At 38.1% G+C, this 21816-nt stretch overlaps 5 protein-coding genes and 1 pseudogene across 6 annotated transcripts; 2 read left to right on the top strand and 4 right to left on the bottom strand.

The window, feature by feature from the left end:
• Nucleotides 887-2604, bottom strand: LOC104792264 (glycine cleavage system H protein 2, mitochondrial). Its single transcript, XM_010518379.2, has 3 exons — nt 2420-2604; nt 1627-1889; nt 887-1233 (listed from the first exon to the last, which is right to left on the bottom strand). Exons 1-3 carry the CDS (start codon nt 2496-2498, stop codon nt 1105-1107), a joined length of 471 nt encoding a protein of 156 aa, XP_010516681.1. The 5' UTR covers nt 2499-2604; the 3' UTR covers nt 887-1104.
• Nucleotides 2726-5738, bottom strand: LOC104792265 (annotated as a pseudogene).
• On the top strand, nt 6352-10176 carry LOC104792268. Its single transcript, XM_019246920.1, has 4 exons — nt 6352-6475; nt 6559-7176; nt 7263-7379; nt 7530-10176. The coding sequence occupies exons 2-4, from the start codon at nt 6871-6873 to the stop codon at nt 9840-9842; spliced, it is 2736 nt and encodes a 911-aa protein (XP_019102465.1). The 5' UTR covers nt 6352-6475; nt 6559-6870; the 3' UTR covers nt 9843-10176.
• On the bottom strand, nt 10265-11465 carry LOC104792267 (protein EXORDIUM-like 7). The gene has a single exon (XM_010518380.2). It carries the CDS (start codon nt 11374-11376, stop codon nt 10399-10401), a length of 978 nt encoding a protein of 325 aa, XP_010516682.1. The 5' UTR covers nt 11377-11465; the 3' UTR covers nt 10265-10398.
• LOC104792269 lies at nt 13928-16746 on the bottom strand. Of its 2 annotated transcripts, none has more exons than XM_010518383.2 (6): nt 16585-16746; nt 15707-16271; nt 15467-15610; nt 15149-15389; nt 14519-15019; nt 13928-14429 (listed from the first exon to the last, which is right to left on the bottom strand). In XM_010518383.2, the coding sequence occupies exons 2-6, from the start codon at nt 16214-16216 to the stop codon at nt 14089-14091; spliced, it is 1737 nt and encodes a 578-aa protein (XP_010516685.1). In that variant the 5' UTR covers nt 16217-16271; nt 16585-16746; the 3' UTR covers nt 13928-14088. The 2 variants fall into 2 exon arrangements, with proteins under 2 accessions (XP_010516685.1, XP_010516683.1); XM_010518381.2 differs by having other exon boundaries at nt 13928-14432.
• On the top strand, nt 19755-21810 carry LOC104792270 (histone-lysine N-methyltransferase, H3 lysine-9 specific SUVH5-like). Its single transcript, XM_010518384.1, has 2 exons — nt 19755-19948; nt 20232-21810. The coding sequence occupies exon 2, from the start codon at nt 20250-20252 to the stop codon at nt 21513-21515; it is 1266 nt and encodes a 421-aa protein (XP_010516686.1). The 5' UTR covers nt 19755-19948; nt 20232-20249; the 3' UTR covers nt 21516-21810.

Consider the following 21816-nt stretch of genomic DNA (forward strand, 5'->3'; position numbering starts at 1 on the left):
TTTCTGACGTTTCTGATTATGTCATCAGTCGCTGTTCAAATACCGATCCGATTCTTACCCAAACCCAAATTAAGGATAAATATTTTGCATATTAGTGGCGAACATGACACATTAAAAAAAAGCAGAAAAAAGAAAGTAAATACATAATGTAATAAGTAGGGTTGACAAACGCAGGAATCTTGTATTACAAGGTGCTGCATCTTGTAAACTTAGTTGGACAATTGTGGCTAACAAGCTTGTATTCCACAATAAGCAACAATGATTCCCAAATCTTTTTCCCACTGTGCACATATCATTGCATTTGCAGATTTTTTTTTGTTTCTTTTCTTTTCACATTTCCCTTTTGAGGTCTTTTAAGGAACAAAAACCGGTTTCACACGATTGCTACAATATCTGCATATATTCTTTCTTTGTATGAATCTTCCCATTAGATCCTTCTTAGTTTTTTAATCTTAATCTCACCAATTGTTTCACAGTCATGATTTATCTCAAGGGTCTACCACTAGTGTGAACCGTGCTGATCTACATTCTTTTTCTCAACATAGTATCTTATACAACAGGACCATGATTGGTATAACACAATCCGGATCGGATCAGATTACCTACAAAAAAAATTAACTGGATGCATCCAATTGAGAAATGAAACGCAAAGAGAAAGAGAGAAAACTTTGCTGATGATGCATAACTCAAATTTTTTGTTTGATAACCTTGGCCATTCGATAGAAGCCTCCATCTTATTAGAGTAGGTTGGCAACTATTGATTTTAATCATTACTCAAATCAAAAGCTTCCAGTTCGGAGCTAGAAATTGATTCGAGAATTGGTTCTATCACTTAAGATCCCAAAGAATGGAAAAAGAAAAACTCAATTTGTTAAGTAAAGGGGCATAGCATAACTCCATGAAATATCAAATCAATGTAAACGCCAAAGCTCTTTATTCTCTACCATTGTTCAAACAATTTAACTAAAAAAAGCAAAACATAAAAAGAGAACGAGAGACTGGAATCTTCAGAATTTTCTTGATTCATCCATCGACAAAAATCTGAGAAACAACAATCTGCGTTGCAGTGAAAGCTTCGAGAATAATCTGGAAAAGATAAATATCTCAGTGCTTGGCATCTTCTTCTTCGCAGAACTTAGAGTAGTTGTCTGAATCCATCAGCTTCTCTGCCTCACCTGCATCACTCAGCTCCACCTTTACGATCCATCCTTGGTCATATGGGCTCGAGTTCACCTGTAAATTATAACAAAAGAATATCAGTTCAAGAGTCAAGAACACAAAACCTCCAAGTTTAACATAAGAGTATCAGCTCGAGACAACAGAATCAAGAACCTCCAAGTTTGAGATATTTTACATCATATCGATTAATCAAATCTAAGAATCCATGAATCAAGCAAGATTCTCAAAGTTAGAATTTAACTTTCCAAGAATCGTATAGAAAGCAGGGAATGTATGTCACCCATTTGTTAGCCACTTGCATCAAATGAAAAACAAGTAACCAAACAAAGAGACCCGCAAAACCAAGATTTCAAATTTGACCAACACAGTTATTGTTCAAAGCGGTTCAACAAAGATTATCTGTCTAACACAGTGAATCAATGGTACAACTGTGAAATGAGGACTCACCAATCCAGGGGACTCAGTCAGCTCCTTATTGACTTCAACCACCGTACCCGAGACTGGAGAATTGATATCGCTAGTTGCTTTCACACTTTCCACCGCTCCAAAACTCTTCCCTTGTGACACTGTAAGTCCCACATCAGGTAACTCCACATAGACCACATCTCCTAAATGGTCCTGCGCGTGATCCGTTATACCAAAGGTTGCTTTAGTCCCCTCTATCTTCACCCATTCATGTGAATCAGCATATTTCAGATCCTTCAAAACCGCTATAACACAAAAAAAAAAACAGTAAAGTTAAATGGCTAAAAAAATATACAACATTCCAAAAAAGAGAATCGAAAAACAAAGTTTTGAGAATAGTTCTTATTTCTCTATGAACAAGTTTCAGAAAGAAAAAAACACCACATAACCATTCGGTTATCAGGCAGATTTAAAAATCACACCCAAAACAACATCAATTATATAATACAAATAACATAGAACATATCATCACTCACTGCCTCCAAGCTTCTGAATATTTCTAAGAAGATCATTACAATTAACAGAGCCTCGAGGGAATCAAATGCTATTTGCTGGGATTTGATACGAACAATAGGAGAAGCGATTAGGACACGATCAATCCAACGACAACATGAATTTACAAACACAATAATCCACTATTAGTCCGATCAGACATCAACAACAACCAAACGTCGACAAATTCAAACAGAACAATCAACAGATCAAACAAGGACAGAACAATCAGAAAGAGAAACCAAAAAGAGATTAACGAAAGAGAAAGGAGATTGAGATTCACCGGAAGCAAACCCTCGTTGAGCAACGGAGATCCTTAGATGAGAAGCAACCCTAGACGCCCACAATAATCTCAAAGCCATCTTTTTTTCGTTGAGATCTCGCGCAGATATTCACAACAACAGAGAGAGAGAGACAGAGAGTGCACTCACCGAACGGCTTATTATTATATTCTGAATCTTACGACAAAAAGGGTTTGGTGGGTTTGCTTTTTTTTTTTTCTGCTTATAAAAAATAAATCACTTTCAGAATCATTAGCTCGTGGACCAATTTCGCATCAATCGCCCCACTAAAGCAACATTGTGGGTAATGACATAAAACCACATTATAGATTTATAACCCTTTTTCGATATATACAAAGATTCTGTTGATAAAAATCCAAACTTTACTATTAAGGTATATCTAAAAATGCTATCTTTGTTTTTTCAGTTTACAGTTAAAGATTTAGCCATTAGCTTTGGGACAAGAGAACTCACATTCACACTTTTATGCATTGTTCTAAGCACTGAAGTAACTTGTTCCACTTGATCCTCACTAGAACAAGACGAAAGAAGAACCTTAGCTGTTCCTCCATCTGGTGCACAACCCGAATCAATCATCTCCTCAAAGACCTCCAGACATTTCACATACAGTTTCTTCCTCGAGTAAGCTCCGATCCTCGAGGTCCATGTCACAACGTCTGGTCTGTAATTCTTCTCCTTGAGCTCGCTAAAAAGCTCTTCGACTCTCTCCAAGAACCCGGCTTTACCGTAGATATTGATCAAAATGTTGTATGTGCTTATATCCGCAGTGCAAGGACCATTCTCCATCTCGGCTAGAATCTTTTCCATCTTGGTGAACTGCCCCAACCGGCCGTATAAGTTGAGCATGCTGTTTAGGACAAATGTGTCCGGTTCTACTCCGTTTTCACTCATCTCTTTCACAATGGCTTCACATTTTGTTACGTCTCTTGCTCTAGAGTAAGCTGATAGAAGCAGCATGTGAGACTTCATTGTGGGTGCTATGCCTAGCCTCTTCATTGCTTCAAACACAGCTTCTGCATCTGCGTTTCACATATATCTTGAGACTTAATAAAGAGATTCAGGTTTGGTTTGTTCGGCTATGGATAAAATGAAACTGGAATGGGTACCCCTGGCTAAAGAAGCTTCTTACCTGAATGAAGTCCTGCTCTGCCATAGGCATCGACCATATATTGTAGGAAGCTCTGTCTGGTTCACATCCCATATGTTGCATTAGAGAGAAAATCTCAGCAGCACCATAAGGATAACCTGCACGACTGTCTCCGGATTTTGAGGACGTTACATTTAAGCTTGATTGAGTTCTGGCATCAGTCCTTTTATGGGAGAGTTTTAGGTAATCACCTATATGCCTCCATGAGAGCGTTATAGACATAGACATCAGGTTCAAGCCCATCTTCTTGAAGCTGTTCAAATATTTCTTCGGCTTTCTCGCAAAGACCTTCTCTAGCAAATGCATTTAATAGGGCTGTGTATGTGACGATGTTTGGTTTACATTGGTGACTTCTCATTTCACAAAACAAATTCCAGGACATGAATGATTTACTTGCCTGCAAGAAAAACCAATGGCATAAATATCCAAACTCTCAAAAGTCAAACCTCAGTTTATTCATATCAATCGAACTTGGAGTAGACCTTTCCGTATAAATTTATCATCAGGTTGTAAGTTTCAGTGGTTGGTTTGCATGGATCACGCTTCATCCTTTGGAAAAGATCGACTGCTTCTTCGGTGTTTCCTCTCCTCTTCATTAACCCCTCAATATATGCATTGTATACGGTAGTACCTGTACGAATACAATGTTACATTGAAAACAAGAATATCTAGCTATATCTGGAGTCTCTCAAAAACAAGAAGATAAGTATAACTGCGAATTATGAGCCAACGTTTAGTCACCAATGCATATAAAAGCTTAGGAGATGCAGAAACATACTTGGAGAAACATGATGATTTTGCATCTCAATTAAAACAGCTTCAGCTTTCTCTGTGAGCCCGGCCATACAGTATGCCTTTACAAGAAGTGCGTATGTGTCTTCAGTAGGCACACAGCGGGATTCAAGAAGTTGTACATAGAGTGATTCCGCCTCCTTGTACCGAAACTTCTGTCCATACGCATCTATAAGCAAATTGACGCAGATCACATCAGGCTGAAAGGAGCTCCTCCTTAAAATCCACTCACACACCTAAGGCAAGATTGAAGATTGTAGCTTCAGCCAGTTAAGAACTTTTCAGTAAACATAGCACTGTAACAATGATAAGTCCTCATGCTAGTCTAGTATACTAATACACTTATATGAAAGATGAAGACAAAACTGAAACTTTTGCAAGAAAGCTAATTACCAGGATTATGGAATCCCATTTTTTGTTCAAACGTAGTTGCACAGAAACATTGATTAAATCATCCCATGAGGCATGTGTAGAAGGAAGAGTTCCAAGGACATCAGCTACTTTTTCAGGATCAGTTTCTTTCTGAATGAAGCTCAGAATCTTCTGAGCAATGGGACTGAGAACAGGAAAAATCCCATCAACAAACCCGGATCCATATTTCCATCCTCGCCCTCTCAAAGAGCCACCTAGTATATCAAAACCAAAAAGTTCATCTCCAAATCTTGAAATAGATAATTAAGAAAGTTTCCTGATTTGAGGCTTACATCGTTTCCTGGAGAGTTTCTTCCTACTAAATCTTTTTAATTTCCCACGTTCATCTATGACAAAACCCTCTTGCTTACAGCTTTTAACAGTCCCACCAGTGAAATTTGTGACACGAAAACCCAAATATCTCTGGAAGCCACTGCTGGGATCGATGAATAAGCAATTCAAAGCGTTTCCAGCTACCAACCTGTCAGTCAAAAACCCAATTCCCTGTAAAGATTACTCAGAACCAAAATAACAAGCAATCAATTCTCAAAATGTTTAACAAGAAAGAAACCATAACAACATTCAGCAGAGATGAACTAAAAGTAACACAGTACAAAAGAGGCAACGACGGTTAATGTCCAAAACATTAGACTTTATGAACATTCTCCGCTTACTAACAAAATCTCCATCACAAAGCGAAGTTCGTAAGAGTTGAATAAAAATTCAGCAGATGGGTATTCTGAATTATAGTCAGAAATCAGAGTGGGTTCTTTACATGACCATAGAGATGTAGTCTGTACGGATATAACCAAACTCTTCTTCTCCTGCCTAGTTGAGATAATAAATTGTGTAATGGAGGATGGATAACAAAAGTCGCAAGGAGAGTATCCGTTAAGTAGAGGCTCAGGCCTCAGGCTTCATTTGTCTTCTTGCTTCTTTTTTTTGTTTTTTTTTTGTTTTTTTTGTTTCTGGGAAAACTCAACGGTGAGCCATTAAATAGTGATTGCGGTTCGTATGGTTCACTTTGTCAGTATTTTTAGTATTTTACCATTTACGGTTGCTGATGTCTCTCCCGTATACCAAAAATGTAGTATGTGTTTATACATATAAAAATTATTATTAAACCGCAATTGAACCATATAATAAATTAGAGGGGTTTAAATGCAATTAGGTGAAAAGTCAATGCAAAAAAAAAAAAAAAATTGGCTTATGCTTAAATTCACCCATTCACTTTTCCTTTATAACCCCAAAATTATAATGCAAACTTCTTAACTAGTAAAAGAAAATCCCCAATTGAATTACTGAACAGAGACGAAATCAAATAAGAAAGTAAAAAAAAAAAAGTAAATCCGCTGATCGCAATAGAAATCGGAGTTGATTTCAGCAAATCATACAAGATAAGGTATGATAATTGCAATATATTGTCGATTAAAAAGAAGAGTAAAATATTTATGATGATAAAGTATATGGGGGTGGGGACCATAACCCAAAATACAAAACTATATATATATATATAGAGAGAGAGAGAGAGAGCTGAACCAAAAAAAAATCTCATAACGAAAACGGAAAATAAAAACCACCACTCTCCTCGGTTTCTCTGCGTTTTGTTCACTTTGCCCCAAAAGAAAAAATCTCTTCTTCTTCTTCTTTCGCTCCCCCTCCCCTCCTTCGCCGTTTCGTGTGTCCGGTAATTTATAATTCTTGTTTCTTCTCAACTTCTTTGTGGGATTTTTTTTTTTTTTTTTATGTTTTTGTTTTTGTTTTTGGTAGAAGTCGATTTTAACAAACCAGGCAAACTCCAAAGACGTGAATTCCTTTATCCAGGTCTGATTTTGTAACATTGCTTTATCTCTCTATAAAAATTAATGGCTTCATCGTTCTACTACATGTCTTATTGTAATTTGATTATGATTGCTTTGTGATAAGAGTTAACGTCAGCGTTTTCATGATGTTTAAATTTTCCAATTGCGTCACTATCTTTCGTCTTCTTTCCTTGTTGTTGTTGTTGTTGTTGTTCTAGTCCAAAATGAAGGATAGTTAGTTTCTCTGTCTTGTTATTTTTTTTAGTTTCTCTGTAACAGCATGCCGAAGCATCGGAGGATGAAGCATATGGAGGAACCCTATGGTGGTGCTTCTGGAGAGTACCCTGACTTTGGTGCAATTTTCATGTCCAATTACTCCACGAGAAAGGAATGCCTTGGACGAGAGCTTTTCGGTTTGCCAATGAGGCAAGCCGGTTTTGTTAAACAGGTCAAAGCCGGAATGTTGTTGTTTTTGTTTGAATTCGAGAGTAGACAGCTACATGGTGTCTTTCAGGCTTCCTCTGATGGTGCAATCAACATTGAGTCCGATGCATTCTGCTCTTCTGGCAAACAGTTCCCTGCTCAGGTAACTTGGGATTCACTTTCCTCCTTTGAGTATTTGGGTTTTTTTGTGTCAAACATTACATTTTTTGCCGTGATCTCATTTCTTAGGTCAAGTTTACTGAGAAGTGGCGTTGTAGGCCGCTTCCTGAAAGCGAGTTTCGTCATGCTATTCGTGAAAACTACTTTACAGCAACTAAGTTCAATTTTGGACTCTCCAAGGCTCAGGTGTGTGTGCTTAATTTTTCCCTGTAAATCTAAACATTTCTGCTTTATTATGGTTATAGTTCTCGAACTATCTTTGTTTAGTTGTTATTAGGCGGGGTTGATTTACTTTCTTTTGTGGTCTGACACTCTGTTTGGAAATGTCATGTATAGGTTCAGAAGCTGTTGAAGTTGTTTAGCTTGAAGAAAGAAGATAGATCCAGGCTGAGGAAAACTGCAGTTGTAAAACCCACTAGAGAAGCTGAAAGGAATCTGAGAAATAGAGTTGGTGATCGCTGCTTTCGGAATTTTAATGCAGGAGAAACGGATGGAGATGTTGACAGTGAGTTTCCCTTCAGAGTTACTTCTGCAGGAGAAGCCCGTGATCGTAGGCCAGCAGAAAATTATGGTTTTGAGGATGAATCTGCTATTGGCGTAGAGGTTGATCCAACTAAAGGGAATGAGTACTCTGGAGACACGTCTGACGTTAACCTGAATTATAGCTTTGGCACTGATGCTTTAACTAATAATTCTCCTGTTAATGATCGAAGAGTCCCGAAGAACCTGAGACACACTGCAAGTGGCTGGGTAGAAAACAAGCACAATGAAAAAGATGGTATCGCACAGGAAAGTCTGTGGTCTAACGACAAAGAACACCTTAAGTTTGAGGCAGTTCCAGTGGTTACTCCTCGTAGCATACCTCAAGACTTACCATATGGAACAAACAGAGGATACTATGACCCTTGTGAGCCTGGTATCATGGGAGATGCAACAATGACAAGATCTAGGCATGATCTTGGTGCACTTAATGTTGATTTAATTGGCTCAGCTTTCGTTCCAGCCAACTCAAATTATGATTTTGGAGAAGAATATATACCTGTTGGTGGTTATGTCAGTGACACCTTGCCCTCTAAGAACTCAAATTATGATTTTGGAGAAGAATATATACCTGTTGGTGGTTATGTCAGTGACACCTTGCCCTCTAAGAACTCAAATTATGATTTTGGAGAAGAATATATACCTGTTGGTGGTTATGTCAGTGACGCCTTGCCCAAGAACTCAAATTGTGATTCTGGAGAAGAATATATACCTGTTGGTGGTGGTTATGTCAGTGACGCCTTGCCCTCTGAGACAGTCCAACCATTTTCTGATGAATATAATGGTACTAGTATGAACACTAGTAGTCTGGGTTATATTCCAATGCCTATTGAACATCATCGTGAATACCAAACTAACATTGGCAAGTCTGTAGTTGCGCGTGCTGAATCTGAATCCAGATATGGACATCTGCGTCATTATCAGTTTCCTGGTAACTTAACTTCTACAGGGTCCACTGAAAACATGAGGACGGTTGAGAGGCTACCGTACCCCGACCCCTGCATCGTTCCTTCATTTACTTACCCTTCATCATCAAGGGGTTTTTCTCCCAAGGACGGACTCAACAGTGAAATTCAAACATATCAATACCAAGAAGAAGTTGGAGGTCATGTTTCTTATACAAACAAGATGGCTGTTCGGGGTTCCAGTATTTACCCTTCTTTTGCTTATCCTTCAACATCAGGGGATGGAGCTGATTTGTATGACAGAACTAATAACAAAGGCCAAGCTTCTCAACGGCATGAAGATTTTGGCGGTGATGCTTTTGACTCTAACAATAGGGTGACTCGAATGAAAGAGCGTGTTAATCCTGCTGAACTTGGAAGAACTAGAACCAGAGAGAGTGTCTTCAAAAGGCTTGGTGTGCCTCCTTCAAGAGAACGTTATGCTGAAAAGGATACGTCTCCGGACACTGAATCAGTCGATGAGGTCATGGCCTTTTTAAACGACTGTCACAAAGTTTGGATGGAGAAAAAAAGATCAAATATGAGTACCTCTGAGGATTCTGGCAAACCGAAGAAGAAAAAGGAAAAGATTCAGAGAGCAGAGGTACTTGACAATGATTTGACCCACCCTTTAATTGAGACTACTCCAGATGATATGTTGGATTGTGAAGGAAGTATGGAACAAAGTGTTCAAAAGCTACCATTCATTAATTTTAAGCGCCGTAGCAAAGCTCAAAAGAGCCCTGGTGATCCAACTCAAGGGTGTAAAGAAAGCCCTGAAACCCCAGCTTCTCAGAACAAGAAAAGGAAGCTGCTGAGGCCTAAACTCATTGAAGAGGACTCGGAAAAGGATAGAGGAAACAAAGATAATCCTATTAGAATTGTCTTGGCCTCGGAAAATGATAGAGATAAAAATGAGGATTCTATTGAAAATATCTTGGCCTCACAGTCTGCTGTTGAAGTCCCCGTCCATGACTTCCGTGGACGTAGTGAAGATGACTCGGAAAATGATAGAGGTAAAAATGAGGATCCTATTGAAAATATCTTGGCCTCACAGTCTGCTATTGAAGTCCCCGTCCATGACTTCCTTGGACGTAGTGAAGATGACTCGGAAAATGATAGAGGCAAAAATGAGGATCCTATTGAAAGTATCTTGGCCTCATAGTCAGTTGTTGAAGTCCCCGTCCATGACTTCCTTGGACGTGATGAAGATGACTCAGACAAAGAAAGAGGAAACGATGGTGATCCTATTGGCAATGTATTGGCCACACAGTCGGCTACTGAGGTTCCCTTCCATGACTTCCTTGGACGTGATGATCGATAAACGCTCAAATGGAGTTGGAAGTAGTAAAGGACAGAGAATATGGCCTCTTCCAGGATGTACTTCTACAATAGAAGGTGCAGGTTGTTCCTTAGCTGTTGTGCCATTTAATTTGTCTTCTTAATCATGTTGACTGTATAATATCTAGTACTAGCATAGAATCAATGTTTACATACTTTGGCAGAACAGCCATTTTGAGGTACTTGTGGATTTTTGTGCTCATGTCAAAAGCATAGGTTAGGTTCAGAAACTTTTTCTAGTGAATCTTGACAGCTAAAATACCTTAGATTTTGTAAAAGTCTTAAACTGACAAATGCAAAGATTCGACTTGGTAAGGCGAAGATAAACCATATACAGGTTCCGGCAAGCTTCAAACTCAGGATAACAGACATTATTGTCTCTAATTTATAGCGTTTGGTCCAAAGCATCTATTCCTAGTAAGATCCCAAACCCACTGAATCAGATACTTTCTTCCTTTAACTCCTTTCACATTATACACATTCCTCCACCTATCCTTATACACACTCCCCATATACCCTCCTCCTCCTCCTGACCCGTACACTCCCAAACATAAATCCGCTATTTCTGTTGGCGCCGTGGCGTCATCTCCTCCGTACCATCCGTTCAACATCGGGTTGCTTGACACTTCCGCCAGCTCATGGGCTATCACACTGATCATCCCATCGATTCCCACCTCTCCGTTTGGCGGTTTCATCTTCTCTCTGGCTACAAACCCGCTTCCTGGAAATGGCTTAGGCTGCGCAAACGGGTACGCACACATTTCTGGACACTGCTTCTCACTGTTCCCGACCCAAGCATACGGTACGGTTGCACCAACGATGCTAGCGAAAGTGAAGTAATGAAACCCGCAGATTGCTCTGCAGAACTCTTGCATCTCTACATCATCTGAGGTCAAGACCAAGTACAAGCCGTTTACAGCGTTTAGTGGTAACTTGGAAGTTACGGCAGTCCTGATCACAGACTGAACAGAGAAGCGAGTGAGGTGAGATCCATGAGAGTACATTGAGTCGTGGAACTCTCCGGACAAGACAAGAGTGTCGGTGATGTTGGAACCAGTCTGGTCTCTGTATAGCCTCACCGTCTTCCACCAGTTGGAGACTGACGGGTACTGAGCCGGTGTCGGTGAAGAGACAGAGTAGACGAAGTCTCGGATTGTAGATTGGTGATTTGGGTTCCATCGGCCGTACCAGATGATGTAGAGACTCGTCGCCGGCGAGGATATGACCGGACCCAAGTGGTACTGAAGGTCTACGAGATCGGAGGAGCCTTCATAGTTCTTGCTCTCGTCGAAGAACTGTCCATTGGATGCGAGAGAGGATGAGAGGAAGAAGGAGAAGATGATGAGAGAGATCATCATGTCGTTGGTTCTATGATTTGCTCAGTGGGAACGTTGGAGTGTTATTATTATAAGGACTAGGGAGTGAGAGTTATTTACCTCTTTTTTTGGGCTAGTCAAGTAATTTTTAATCGATAATCTTTATATTTTAAGTTATAACCGCCAACCAACATATAATCCATAAGCACCATAACCATACAATTTACATCAAAATAACTAGAACCACATAAAGAAAGTATATATATAAACTTAAAAGAAGAAGAGATTAGATCAGAAATGTCATGTCTTTTATGTCATAAGGTAGCTTTGATTTGTACATGTATGTAATTATGTGTGTTTTTCACAGAAGGTGTCGGTTAAGTACAACTTTTGAGCTTGATTGGTGGCACTGTTAGAGGCCACTTGACCAAAAAGTTTGTTTACCCACCCTAATGATTTCTTGTCAAAATAGATTCGTACTGAAAAGCAAATGAAAAGTGGTCATTAGACTCCTTACCATAATTGCATAAAATTTTAGAAGCCCCGAAACTGTAAAGCTTTTCATGTTACCTTAACACTTTTTCTTTTCTTTCACAAATCTCATACTTCTACTCATTTTTAGTTTTTAGTTTTTACTATCTACTATTTCAATAATTGCATTTGAATGGATTCGCTCCTTTGACCTTTAAGTTTTAACTAAGTCAGTGTGAATGGTTTTCTAATTGACCAAACCGGAAATCATAAGTCAAAATTCTGGATCATCATCCGGTTAGTGATTATTAATACCTTTCTTTAAATTTCATAAACATTTAAGCTTATACAATTATGCTACAGAACTTGGTATCGGTACATCTTTCGTTCGCAAAGAATAATAATACTATGCACAATTACGACATAAAATTTTGAGGATTTACTCAAGTCGCCATCAAACCAAACTAAACCGGCTTTAACTAAGAAAACTTTGGTTTTTTACTGTCACAATCGGATCAGAGAAGCTGCAAGGAGTTCTGTATCCGCGGTCTCCTCCACTCAACACAGTTACTCAAGAGAAGCTCAATGCAGAGGAAAATGCGGTATATAACATTGACATCCACATTTTAACGTTTCTAATTTGCATATCTTTAGGCAGTGTCATCTACAGTTTTTTTTTATTTCTAAGCTCAGGCTTTGATTTTGAATAGGTTAACAAAGGGATGGAAGTAGTGGAAGGACAAAGCGCCCCTCTAGCAGAGAAAATAGAATATCACAACCATGAGAAGGTCATCACTGACTTTGAATTTTCTACAAACGATCAACCTTTAACTTGTTAGATAATTCTTGTAAATTTAACATCAATGGAAGAGATTTACCAATTTGATGGGCGGCTCGGCTCTTCGTAGACCTATTTGGTTTGACAGTTTTAGTATAGTAGCAGCCTTTCTATACAAAACAGAGAGGTTGGTGTGTTAGGGAGCAATATTGTATGACTATAACTTGCTGTCCAAGGAACTGAAGCTTGTGTTACACGGGGTAAGGTTCAGCAACAATGGAAAAGAAGAAACTAAGAACAAGAAAGACAAAAGCATCAAACCAGTGAGCCGCTCCTATCTCCAATAAACCTGAAAACCAAAAAGAAAAGAATAAGCTTTGAAATTGATATGATTAAATTGTTCTTTTATTTAAGATGATATATACAATATTGGTTATCAAAAAAAAAAAAAAGAAAGAGAGAGAGAAGATGAGATCTAAAAGGCTTGAGCTTTTTCTAGGATCGGGAGATGGCTAGGTAACGTTGTAACGACAAAGAGGACAGGAAAGATTGTTGTCGCCTTGCAGCCACCGAAGAATACAGTCCCTGTGGAAACGGTGGGAACATAACAATTTCGTGGTAGTAGTACTGCTTTCACCCAGTGGTTCTAGACAGATAGTGCAGCATGAGTCTTGTTCGGTTTGTAAGCGAGGATGATCTTGGGAGTCATCATCATCTATCACATCACTAAACCAAGTATCTTCAGTAAATCCAACTTGAGATAGAATTATGAAACCAATTTCTCCTTTTTTTTCTCGATTCAGCATAGTCACTTCTTTGGTGATGTCAGGAACGATGCGGTCCAGAATACATCCGGGGATTCCCTCAGCCTTAAACCTGTGGGCCAACCATGAACCACAATAGTTTTCATCAACTATGTCACGCGGGATCTTGGTTATCAGTTTTAAAACTCCTTTCGTGCCGATGGTTGTTTGTTGAATTAGGGTTTCAAGACAACTATTAGCACCCCGCAAAAAAGTGCGCTTGATTCCACGGAATCTTATTACTAACGATATTGTATCTTTGAAAATGTCGGTATTGGGGGGTGTTTTTGATTCATAATAGTCCATAGTGATCGAATGTTCGAGCGCCATTGGAGACAGAGAGAGAGAGAGAGATAGTCAAGCCAAAGAACAAAGTTTGATCTGTTTGGTTTGGTGATCGATCCATCGATGCGTGTAAACCTCTTTATTTATAGACTTGATTACATGTGTTTGTTTTTGTTTTTTCCATTTTTTTTCTTTCTCTGCAGGTAATAAAAGGAAATTCCTGTCTTTTTCCTTTTATTATCCGGTTAGTGTTACATTAGGGTATTAATGATTTTCTTTAAATTTCATAAAACTTTACGCTTATACAATTATGCAACATAACTTGGTAGCAAAGAATAATAATACTATGCACAATTACGACATAAAATTTTGAGGATTTACTCAAGTCGCCATCAAACCAAACTAAACCGGCTTTAACTAAGAAAACTTTGGTTTCTTTAGTTTGGGCTCACCTAGATGCAACGATACGTTAACCTCTTCTTCGGAACTGTTCTTTAAATCGACGAGATCGTCTAATTTGGGTATCTCTTGCCCTTTAATGGCATAAGTGGACTCGTTAACGGATATAGGAGCAATGAACACAAGTTCCTCTATTTCAGGTGCTGGCTTGATAGCTTCTTCTATATGAAACTCATGTGGAATAAATGGCTCAACGCTCTCATCTTGTTTGTCTCCTGATGGAACAGGGTCGGGCGGGGATGACTGGCTAACAGTTGAATCAAGGGCTGTAACCGAAGTGTTCCTCTGTTCTCGGGCGGCTGCTGCAAAGTGTACAGAAGCCACAAAGAACAAGGCATGAAAACTTGGCAACCATTCTAATAAAAGATAAGGAAAAAGAGTTCCAAACCTTCAAGCTCATGGTTCGATGTGATGAGATCAAGCTCCAAGAGATCCAAAAGACGACCAAGATCCACTCCACTTGTCCAATTCTCGGGTTCGTGACCGGCTATTAGTTTAAGTCTTCCTCGGTTGGCTGTCCCACCCCAAATGATCCCAACTGGTCGTGGCTTCTGACCATTTGGACCCGTTAAGAGTATAAGGCTTCCGCTGTCACCTTCAAGGTCAAAAGTTTGCTGGTTTTCGCCTATGACCAGAAAATCCGTGAGGAAACAGATCCCTTTCTCATCGTTGTATTCCAATGCATAAGCCATTATGGTTCCGGTGGTATATCCAGAGCTTCTTCCAACTTTGACAACTTGTTTCCCAATAAGGCTATCAATTGGGGATTGCAAATCTATAACGTGCACATTTCCTATCTCACCAATGCCTTTTATCACCGTAGTTACATTGCTCGTGTTGAAATCTTCTGCAAAAGGAATAAAGGCACCGTCCGCTCTCACAAATGTTTCTGCATTGGGATACATATGAAAGATGACCTGTATAGTCAGTAATCAGTATGAAAGAAGAGTGTCCCCAGATATGCCGGTTCCTGAACAGAACGATGCAGAGATTTGCCATAAAATTATAACTGGAGTACCTGGATTTGTGCCAGCAAATATGCCGTACCACTGATCATCTGTGATAAAAGATGTTGCTCTCTCAACTGCACCGAGGTAGACACCCGGTCCAAGGCTTGGAGGTAAAGGATGAAACATTTTCTGGCTTGGATAATCCAAATCAACTGCAACATGCCGATTAGTAAGGAAACCAACCTGATGGTTACCTGTTCTGCTTTTCACTATAGCTCCCAAGGTTCCATATGTTTCTTGGCTTGCAACCTACACAACATGAAACAGAAACTGAGAATTTACAGTTACAGTTCTTAGAAGATGGGAGGATGAAAAAAAAGATGTACCTGAGAACCCGAGCCAATGCAGGGATCACTTCCTCTCAAACGATCTACAAGTTCATTATAAACCTGTTCTTTAGGTGTTGCAGCAGGAGCACCGTAATATTGGAATTCCACAACATCTACATCGCACCATACCCCTCCAGGACCCTATTACGGAATGAATACAACATCTTATCATATATGCTCCGATAACATTTCTGAAAAGCTGTTTGTAGAATGGATGAACACAAGATATAACCCAACCTCGAGGGCAGAAGGAAGACACTGCATTGGACTTAGCCATTGCCTATGGACTTTCCTAGCAACAAAGACAAGTATTGCTGGAATATTCGTTAGAACACCACGGCTAATCCGAAACCCAACTGCAGTACCAAAGCTGAACCGGCGCAGGATTTTACTATGAAACGCTCTAATGGTCATGAGCTCAAGCAAGGTGGTGGCTTGTTGTCCTGATGGCAACCTGCCAACAACTTCAGGTAAAACCCCTTTCTGGAGATTTCCAAAGTAGTTAGCTCGGTCTTCAACAGCATCGTTAAGCCGGCTAAGAGTAGGCCAGGAGAAGTAAGGAGCATTACTCTCAGCGTGCTGGATGTTGAGTGTAAATGGCTGAAGAGGAGATGGACTTGAAGATGATGATGGAAAACTCAAGTGATTGCAGTGATGATGATTTCTCTCCAAATCCAAAGCAGAATCCTCAGATTCAGAAGAAGTTGCTGCTTGGATAAATCTCTGACTCCAACCTCCCAAAGTCATCTCCTTTTGTAAACAATGCTACTTAACCTGACTTCTATTGAAGAAAACACCAGCTCTGTCACAAGAGATACAACACAGACTTCAGCTTCGTAAATTACAACACTTTCTATGCAAAATTACAAGTAATAGAACGACCCAATTAAGATAAAATCATCCCAAATTGCGTTTTATGAACCCAAGAACTCGAGTAAACTTGAAATTTAAAATTACAATCTTTTAACATAACACGCCAAACGCGCAAAAGGGCTTATAGGAAGAATAAAACCTGAACGAACCCAGAATCAAACATCATGAGAGAAGCCTAAAGAATACAAATTTCACACAAAACTCGATACAGAGAAGAAGATTCTCGAAGGCGCGAAACTCACCGACAGGGGAAGTCGTCGGAGTAGCCGAGACAAATTCATAGCGAAATGGGAGCTAAGACGGAGAATTGAAAGAGAGATAGCTGCATTTAGATAGAGATAAAAGTGAGGATTACAGAGAAGAAAATGGGAAGAAGAAGACGAAGAGAGAGCAATAGCTGCATAATAATAATAACAAGTTACTGTTGTTGATGGTGGTTGGTTGTGTGTTATACAGGACAGCGTTTTTTTTTTTGTCGACGCATGAATAAATTAGCTTATTATAATAATGTGTAACCAATCAAATCTCTTTAAAAAATTTTAAAAAATTTAATTTATTATTCATTTACTTTATTATAAGGCTTTTTTTGCTGTTATGTTATTATTATGATTATCTCTTTTGAGCTTTTGAGATTTAAAAAAAAAAATAATGGGAAAGTTTGGGAAAGGACAAGAATAAAGATTTTGTTTAGGTATATGATAAATTGATAGAAAGCAGTACTATAAAAGATATGACGGCAAAAAAAAAAAAAAAAGATAGAATAAAAAGGCATCAAATCAAAATATTTGGGTGCTCTTAGTCGAGTAGTTGTTGGAGTGTTGGACCTAGGAAATGTGCAAACTCGTTTTCTCTTGAGTTGGATGGATTCACACTAGGAAACAACAACCATATGCTTATTTGGTAAGCCAAAGGCTAGGTGATTCTAATGTCATGGTTAGTTTCTTCTTCTGAGCTTTATTTTTTATATTCAAAACAACAACAACAATTTTATCCCAAGAAACAAAACAACAAAAATTGCATCTCATTTTTTGGGATCAATGTTTATAAGTGACATGATGGGAAGACTAACCTTTAATCTCAAACTATGGTTTAGTAAGTTTTGAGACTTTGACATTATTCAACAATTCTAGATGATACATAGAACCGGCCAAGAGTACAAGCAGGGCAAGCAGGTGCTTGCGGCCGTGAGATAATATACTCATTAATCAACCTCTTTTCTTGTAAAGTTCTCTTGGTCTGATGCTTGGAGCAATGTGCTATTAATGTCAAATGTCTGGTTCGAATCCAACTCCTCTATTTATTTGGTTGTCAATAATTTTTTTTAAAAGAATAATTATAAAAAAATTGGGCTTGCAGCCGGCATTGCTTATATCACATTAGACAATAGCATTAAGTAGTATTTTCCATATGAAAGTGTTTGTTATTATATTTTTTTTCATATCAAAGTCAATTCAATTCAAACATACAAAAACAAAAAGGAACGGAGAGGTTATATACTGGTGAAAAAAAAAATGTCAAAAATATGCACAACATATTCTCAACAAAGTTTGTGTCCAATTTCCTTAAAGAACAGAACAATATCTCCATCAAATTCTCAATGACCTGAAGATGGAAACAAGAAAACAAAGAGACTCTTAAAAACAAACCCACAACAACAACAAAAAGAAATAATAAGAACAATGTTTGTGCCAACACAAATATCTGAGGACAACAAATTAGGAGTCAGAGACTCTCGAATCAGTTGAATATGGTCGAACGACCTATGCTCCATCACTGTTGGAAAAGAACAAAGTTTGTTGATTTCTTTGTTTTGTTTCCCCTTCTCTCGATACAAAGACACTCCTTTTCCTTACCTCAATCACAACCTTCTTCTCTAACACACATTGAAGGTTACTTCTTCCTCTGCAATGCGAACAAAAAAATTGTGTTTTTCTTTCAGAAACGGCTAAAACCCACATGAAAACGATTTTTTGCGTAATTAATCTCTTAAAAACAAAAAATTACCAACTTGGGTCGATTTTCATGTCCTCAATTTGGAGTTTTAGAAATTTATAAATTACCTTCAAACCTCTATCCAATTTCTTAATTCCAGTAAATCTATAAAATTCTTTCCAATTAATTAAATTCAATTAATTTATTAATTAAAATTTAAAATCGAATTGAAACTAACCTTGTGTTCAGTTGTTGATCTAACGCCAATTTTAAATCGGGAATATCACATTTTAAACATTCAAAGTGTCATTGAGTAGCACTTTAAACCTTGAGATATTTTCACTAACACTATAAACCTTTAAAATAATTTCACTAACACTTTAAACCGTAAAATTAATATTTCTGTTTGTACCGTCACAAAATATGACAGAACGATAATATCCGTTAACGTGAAATAGTTAAACTATGCTGGTTCGATTTAAATACTTATTTAATTAATTTAATTTAATTTAATTATCTATGAGGATTGATAAAAAAAATACATCAAAGCAAAAAAAATGAAGAATCAGAGGTAAGGTTAAAACATTTGACAAATGTAAAATTGAAGACGACAATATATTTAGAATATTCATGTGAAATTTCCAATGAGAAGTCAATCAATTTGAATTAGAATCTAGTAGAGATGCATTTATTAAAAGGATTAATAATATGAAGAGTAAAACCGTAAAAGTTTTGTGGACAATGAAGATGAACACAAATTTATTTTTATCTTTTTATTTATTTATAAAAACTAAAATTAATTAAAATTTAAATTAAACCAACATAGTTTAACTATTTTGCGTTGACGAATATTATTATTCTGTTATTTTTTATGGCGGTACAAAAATGAAAGTTAGTTTTAAGGTTTAAAGGGTTAGTAAAATCATTTTAAAGGTTCAAAGTGTTAGTAAAATAATTTTAAAGGTTTATAGTGTTAGTGAGATTCTCTCGAGGTTTAAAGTGCTACCCAGTGATACTTCGAAGGTTTAAAACGTGATATTCTCATTTTAAATCTGAATTGAAAGCCTCTCTTTGATAGAGGTTTCGGTTTCCTCAAAACCAAAATCGATTTGGAAAAAATTTACTCTAACAGTATAAGCAGATTAGAGAAGCTGTCCTTTAATATTTTGAAAGATTTTAGATGTAATTTTTTGTTTTGAGAAACTTCTAAAATATAGGAATATGAAGATCTCTAGAATATTCTAAAAAATTGTATTTCCAAAAAAAAAATACTAAAAATCTAAAAAAAAAAATTAGGTAAACAAATTGGAATATATTCTCAAATATTATATTTACAAGAAAACATCATTATTATGGTCTTGTGGATTCATAAAAACCCTAAATCAATATTATAGCAGTTTTCTTCATATATAATAATAATTAGAATAAGTAGAGGTTACAGAGCAGTTTAACCACACAGAAGAGAGGCATGAGATGCATGCTGAGATAACAATAGTTATTATCTGAGTGAGTGAAAGACAATTTACCCAAATTTCGAAAAGAAAAAGAAAGAAAGAAAGACTAATAAAAAACTGATTTTGTTTTGTTTTGTTTTGCCCAATTTGAGTAGGCGATTCCTCTTATCTCCCGCTCCGGCCAATCGTCTCGTCATCTCCGCCAATTTGATTTCGCCTGGTAAAAATCTCTGTACCCTTCTTCTGAGACGCAAGATTTGATCTTTTTTTGTTTTAATCGCTTCCATCTCTCGTTTTTACTGCGTTTTCTGTTGAGAACTAGACAATGTAATTAGGCAAAAGTTGGTAATTTTGAGACTATGAAGTTTGTGAGATTTCTCAGTATAGGGTTTTGAAGATCTGCATGTGTAGGATGGTGTTTTGTTTTTCATGTAATAAAGCAAAAGTTGATAACTACTAGGATGGTGTTTCTTATAGTTCATATTCTTCTACTACATGAGTAGGAATTGGAGATAAATAACATGGTACATTCAGAGTCATCAATACTTAGTTCGTTGCGCGGTGGTAGTGATGTTTCTAAGGAGGAACCAGCAACATCAGTTTCTTCAGGGAATGGTAGATACACTGATCCCCTTGGTAGGAGGAAGTCCAAGCGGTTTAAGGTTGCTGCAGAAAGCGAGTTATCACCTGATTGTGGAACTGTTTCCATGCGGCTCAGATCGAGAACTTTACAGAAGGAGGAGTTCCTAACTGATACTCGCGAGAACAACAGGAATGTTTCTGATGACTTTGTTCCTTGTTCTGAAGCTGAGGTTGAGTTGATTCCTGGAGAAAACGTGGTCGGCCAAGATCGCTTTAAATCAGTTGATGTAACCGAGAACACAAGTGAGATAGATATGGTGGAGGCCCAGGCTCCAAGCATTAGCTTGCAAGAAGATGTGGTTCCATTGGAACTTGAGAAGTCGAAAGTTACAGTTCCAAAACCAGTTGAGGCTACAGGTAAAAGTCGTACTCATATTATCGGAGCTGTGCCTGGTGTTGAGGTTGGCGATGGATTTCAATATAGAATGGACCTGAACCCTGTTGGTTTACATAGACCAAGTCAAAGTGGTATAGATTATATGAAAGACTACGACGGGGAACTAGTTGCCTTGAGTATCGTATCATCTGGAGGTTATGGTGACATGCTTGATAACTCTGATGTCTTGATCTATACAGGCCAAGGCGGAAACTTGGGGAAGAAAAAGGGAAAGAATGATAATGAACCCAAAGACCAAGAGCTTGTTAAAGGAAACCTCGCTTTGAAAAATAGTATACACAAAAAGAACCCTGTGCGGGTCATAAAAGGCTACAAGAATACGACGTTAAAATCATCAGCTGCTGCAAAGAACTATGTTTATGATGGTTTGTATGTGGTGGAAGAGTATTGGGAAGAAACCGGGTCACACGGTAAGCTTGTCTTCAAGTTCAAACTCCGACGTATCCCTGGACAACCCGAGCGTTCTTGGAAAGTGGTTGAGAAAAAAAAGAAAACGGAGTTCAGGGAAGTTCTTTGCAATGTTGACATCTCAGGAGGGGAAGAGACATTACCCATACGCGCTGTGAATGATATAGACGACGAGATACCCCCTCCGTTTATCTACACGGCTAAAATGATATATCCGGATTGGTGTAAGCCAATTCCTGCAAGGACCTGCGGTTGCACAAAACGTTGCTCCGAATCAAAAACGTGTTCCTGTGTTGCAAAAAACGGTGGAGAGATACCGTATAATTGTTGGGATTTATGAGACAAAGCTCACAAGAGAGGGTAGACAAACACTTGGTGAATGAATCCCCCTTTACCCACAACAAACTAACTCATTCTCAAGGGGGAGGAGAGAACATCAACTTGTGATGAACTCCCCATAAACAAGCTAGATAGAACCCAAATACTAGAGAGTAAGCGGATCCTAACTAGGAGAAGCACTAGTTTGAGACTTATCCTCTTCTAGTATCACAACACTTAGAGTTTGTGTACTTAGGAGAAGGAGGATTAAGAATCAGTAATCTAGGCTAAGTAAAGCAGTAAATAAGAAGAGTTTAGGTGGA

Source organism: Camelina sativa, chromosome 6 (genome assembly GCF_000633955.1).
Source record: "Camelina sativa cultivar DH55 chromosome 6, Cs, whole genome shotgun sequence".
NCBI lineage: Eukaryota > Viridiplantae > Streptophyta > Magnoliopsida > Brassicales > Brassicaceae > Camelina > Camelina sativa.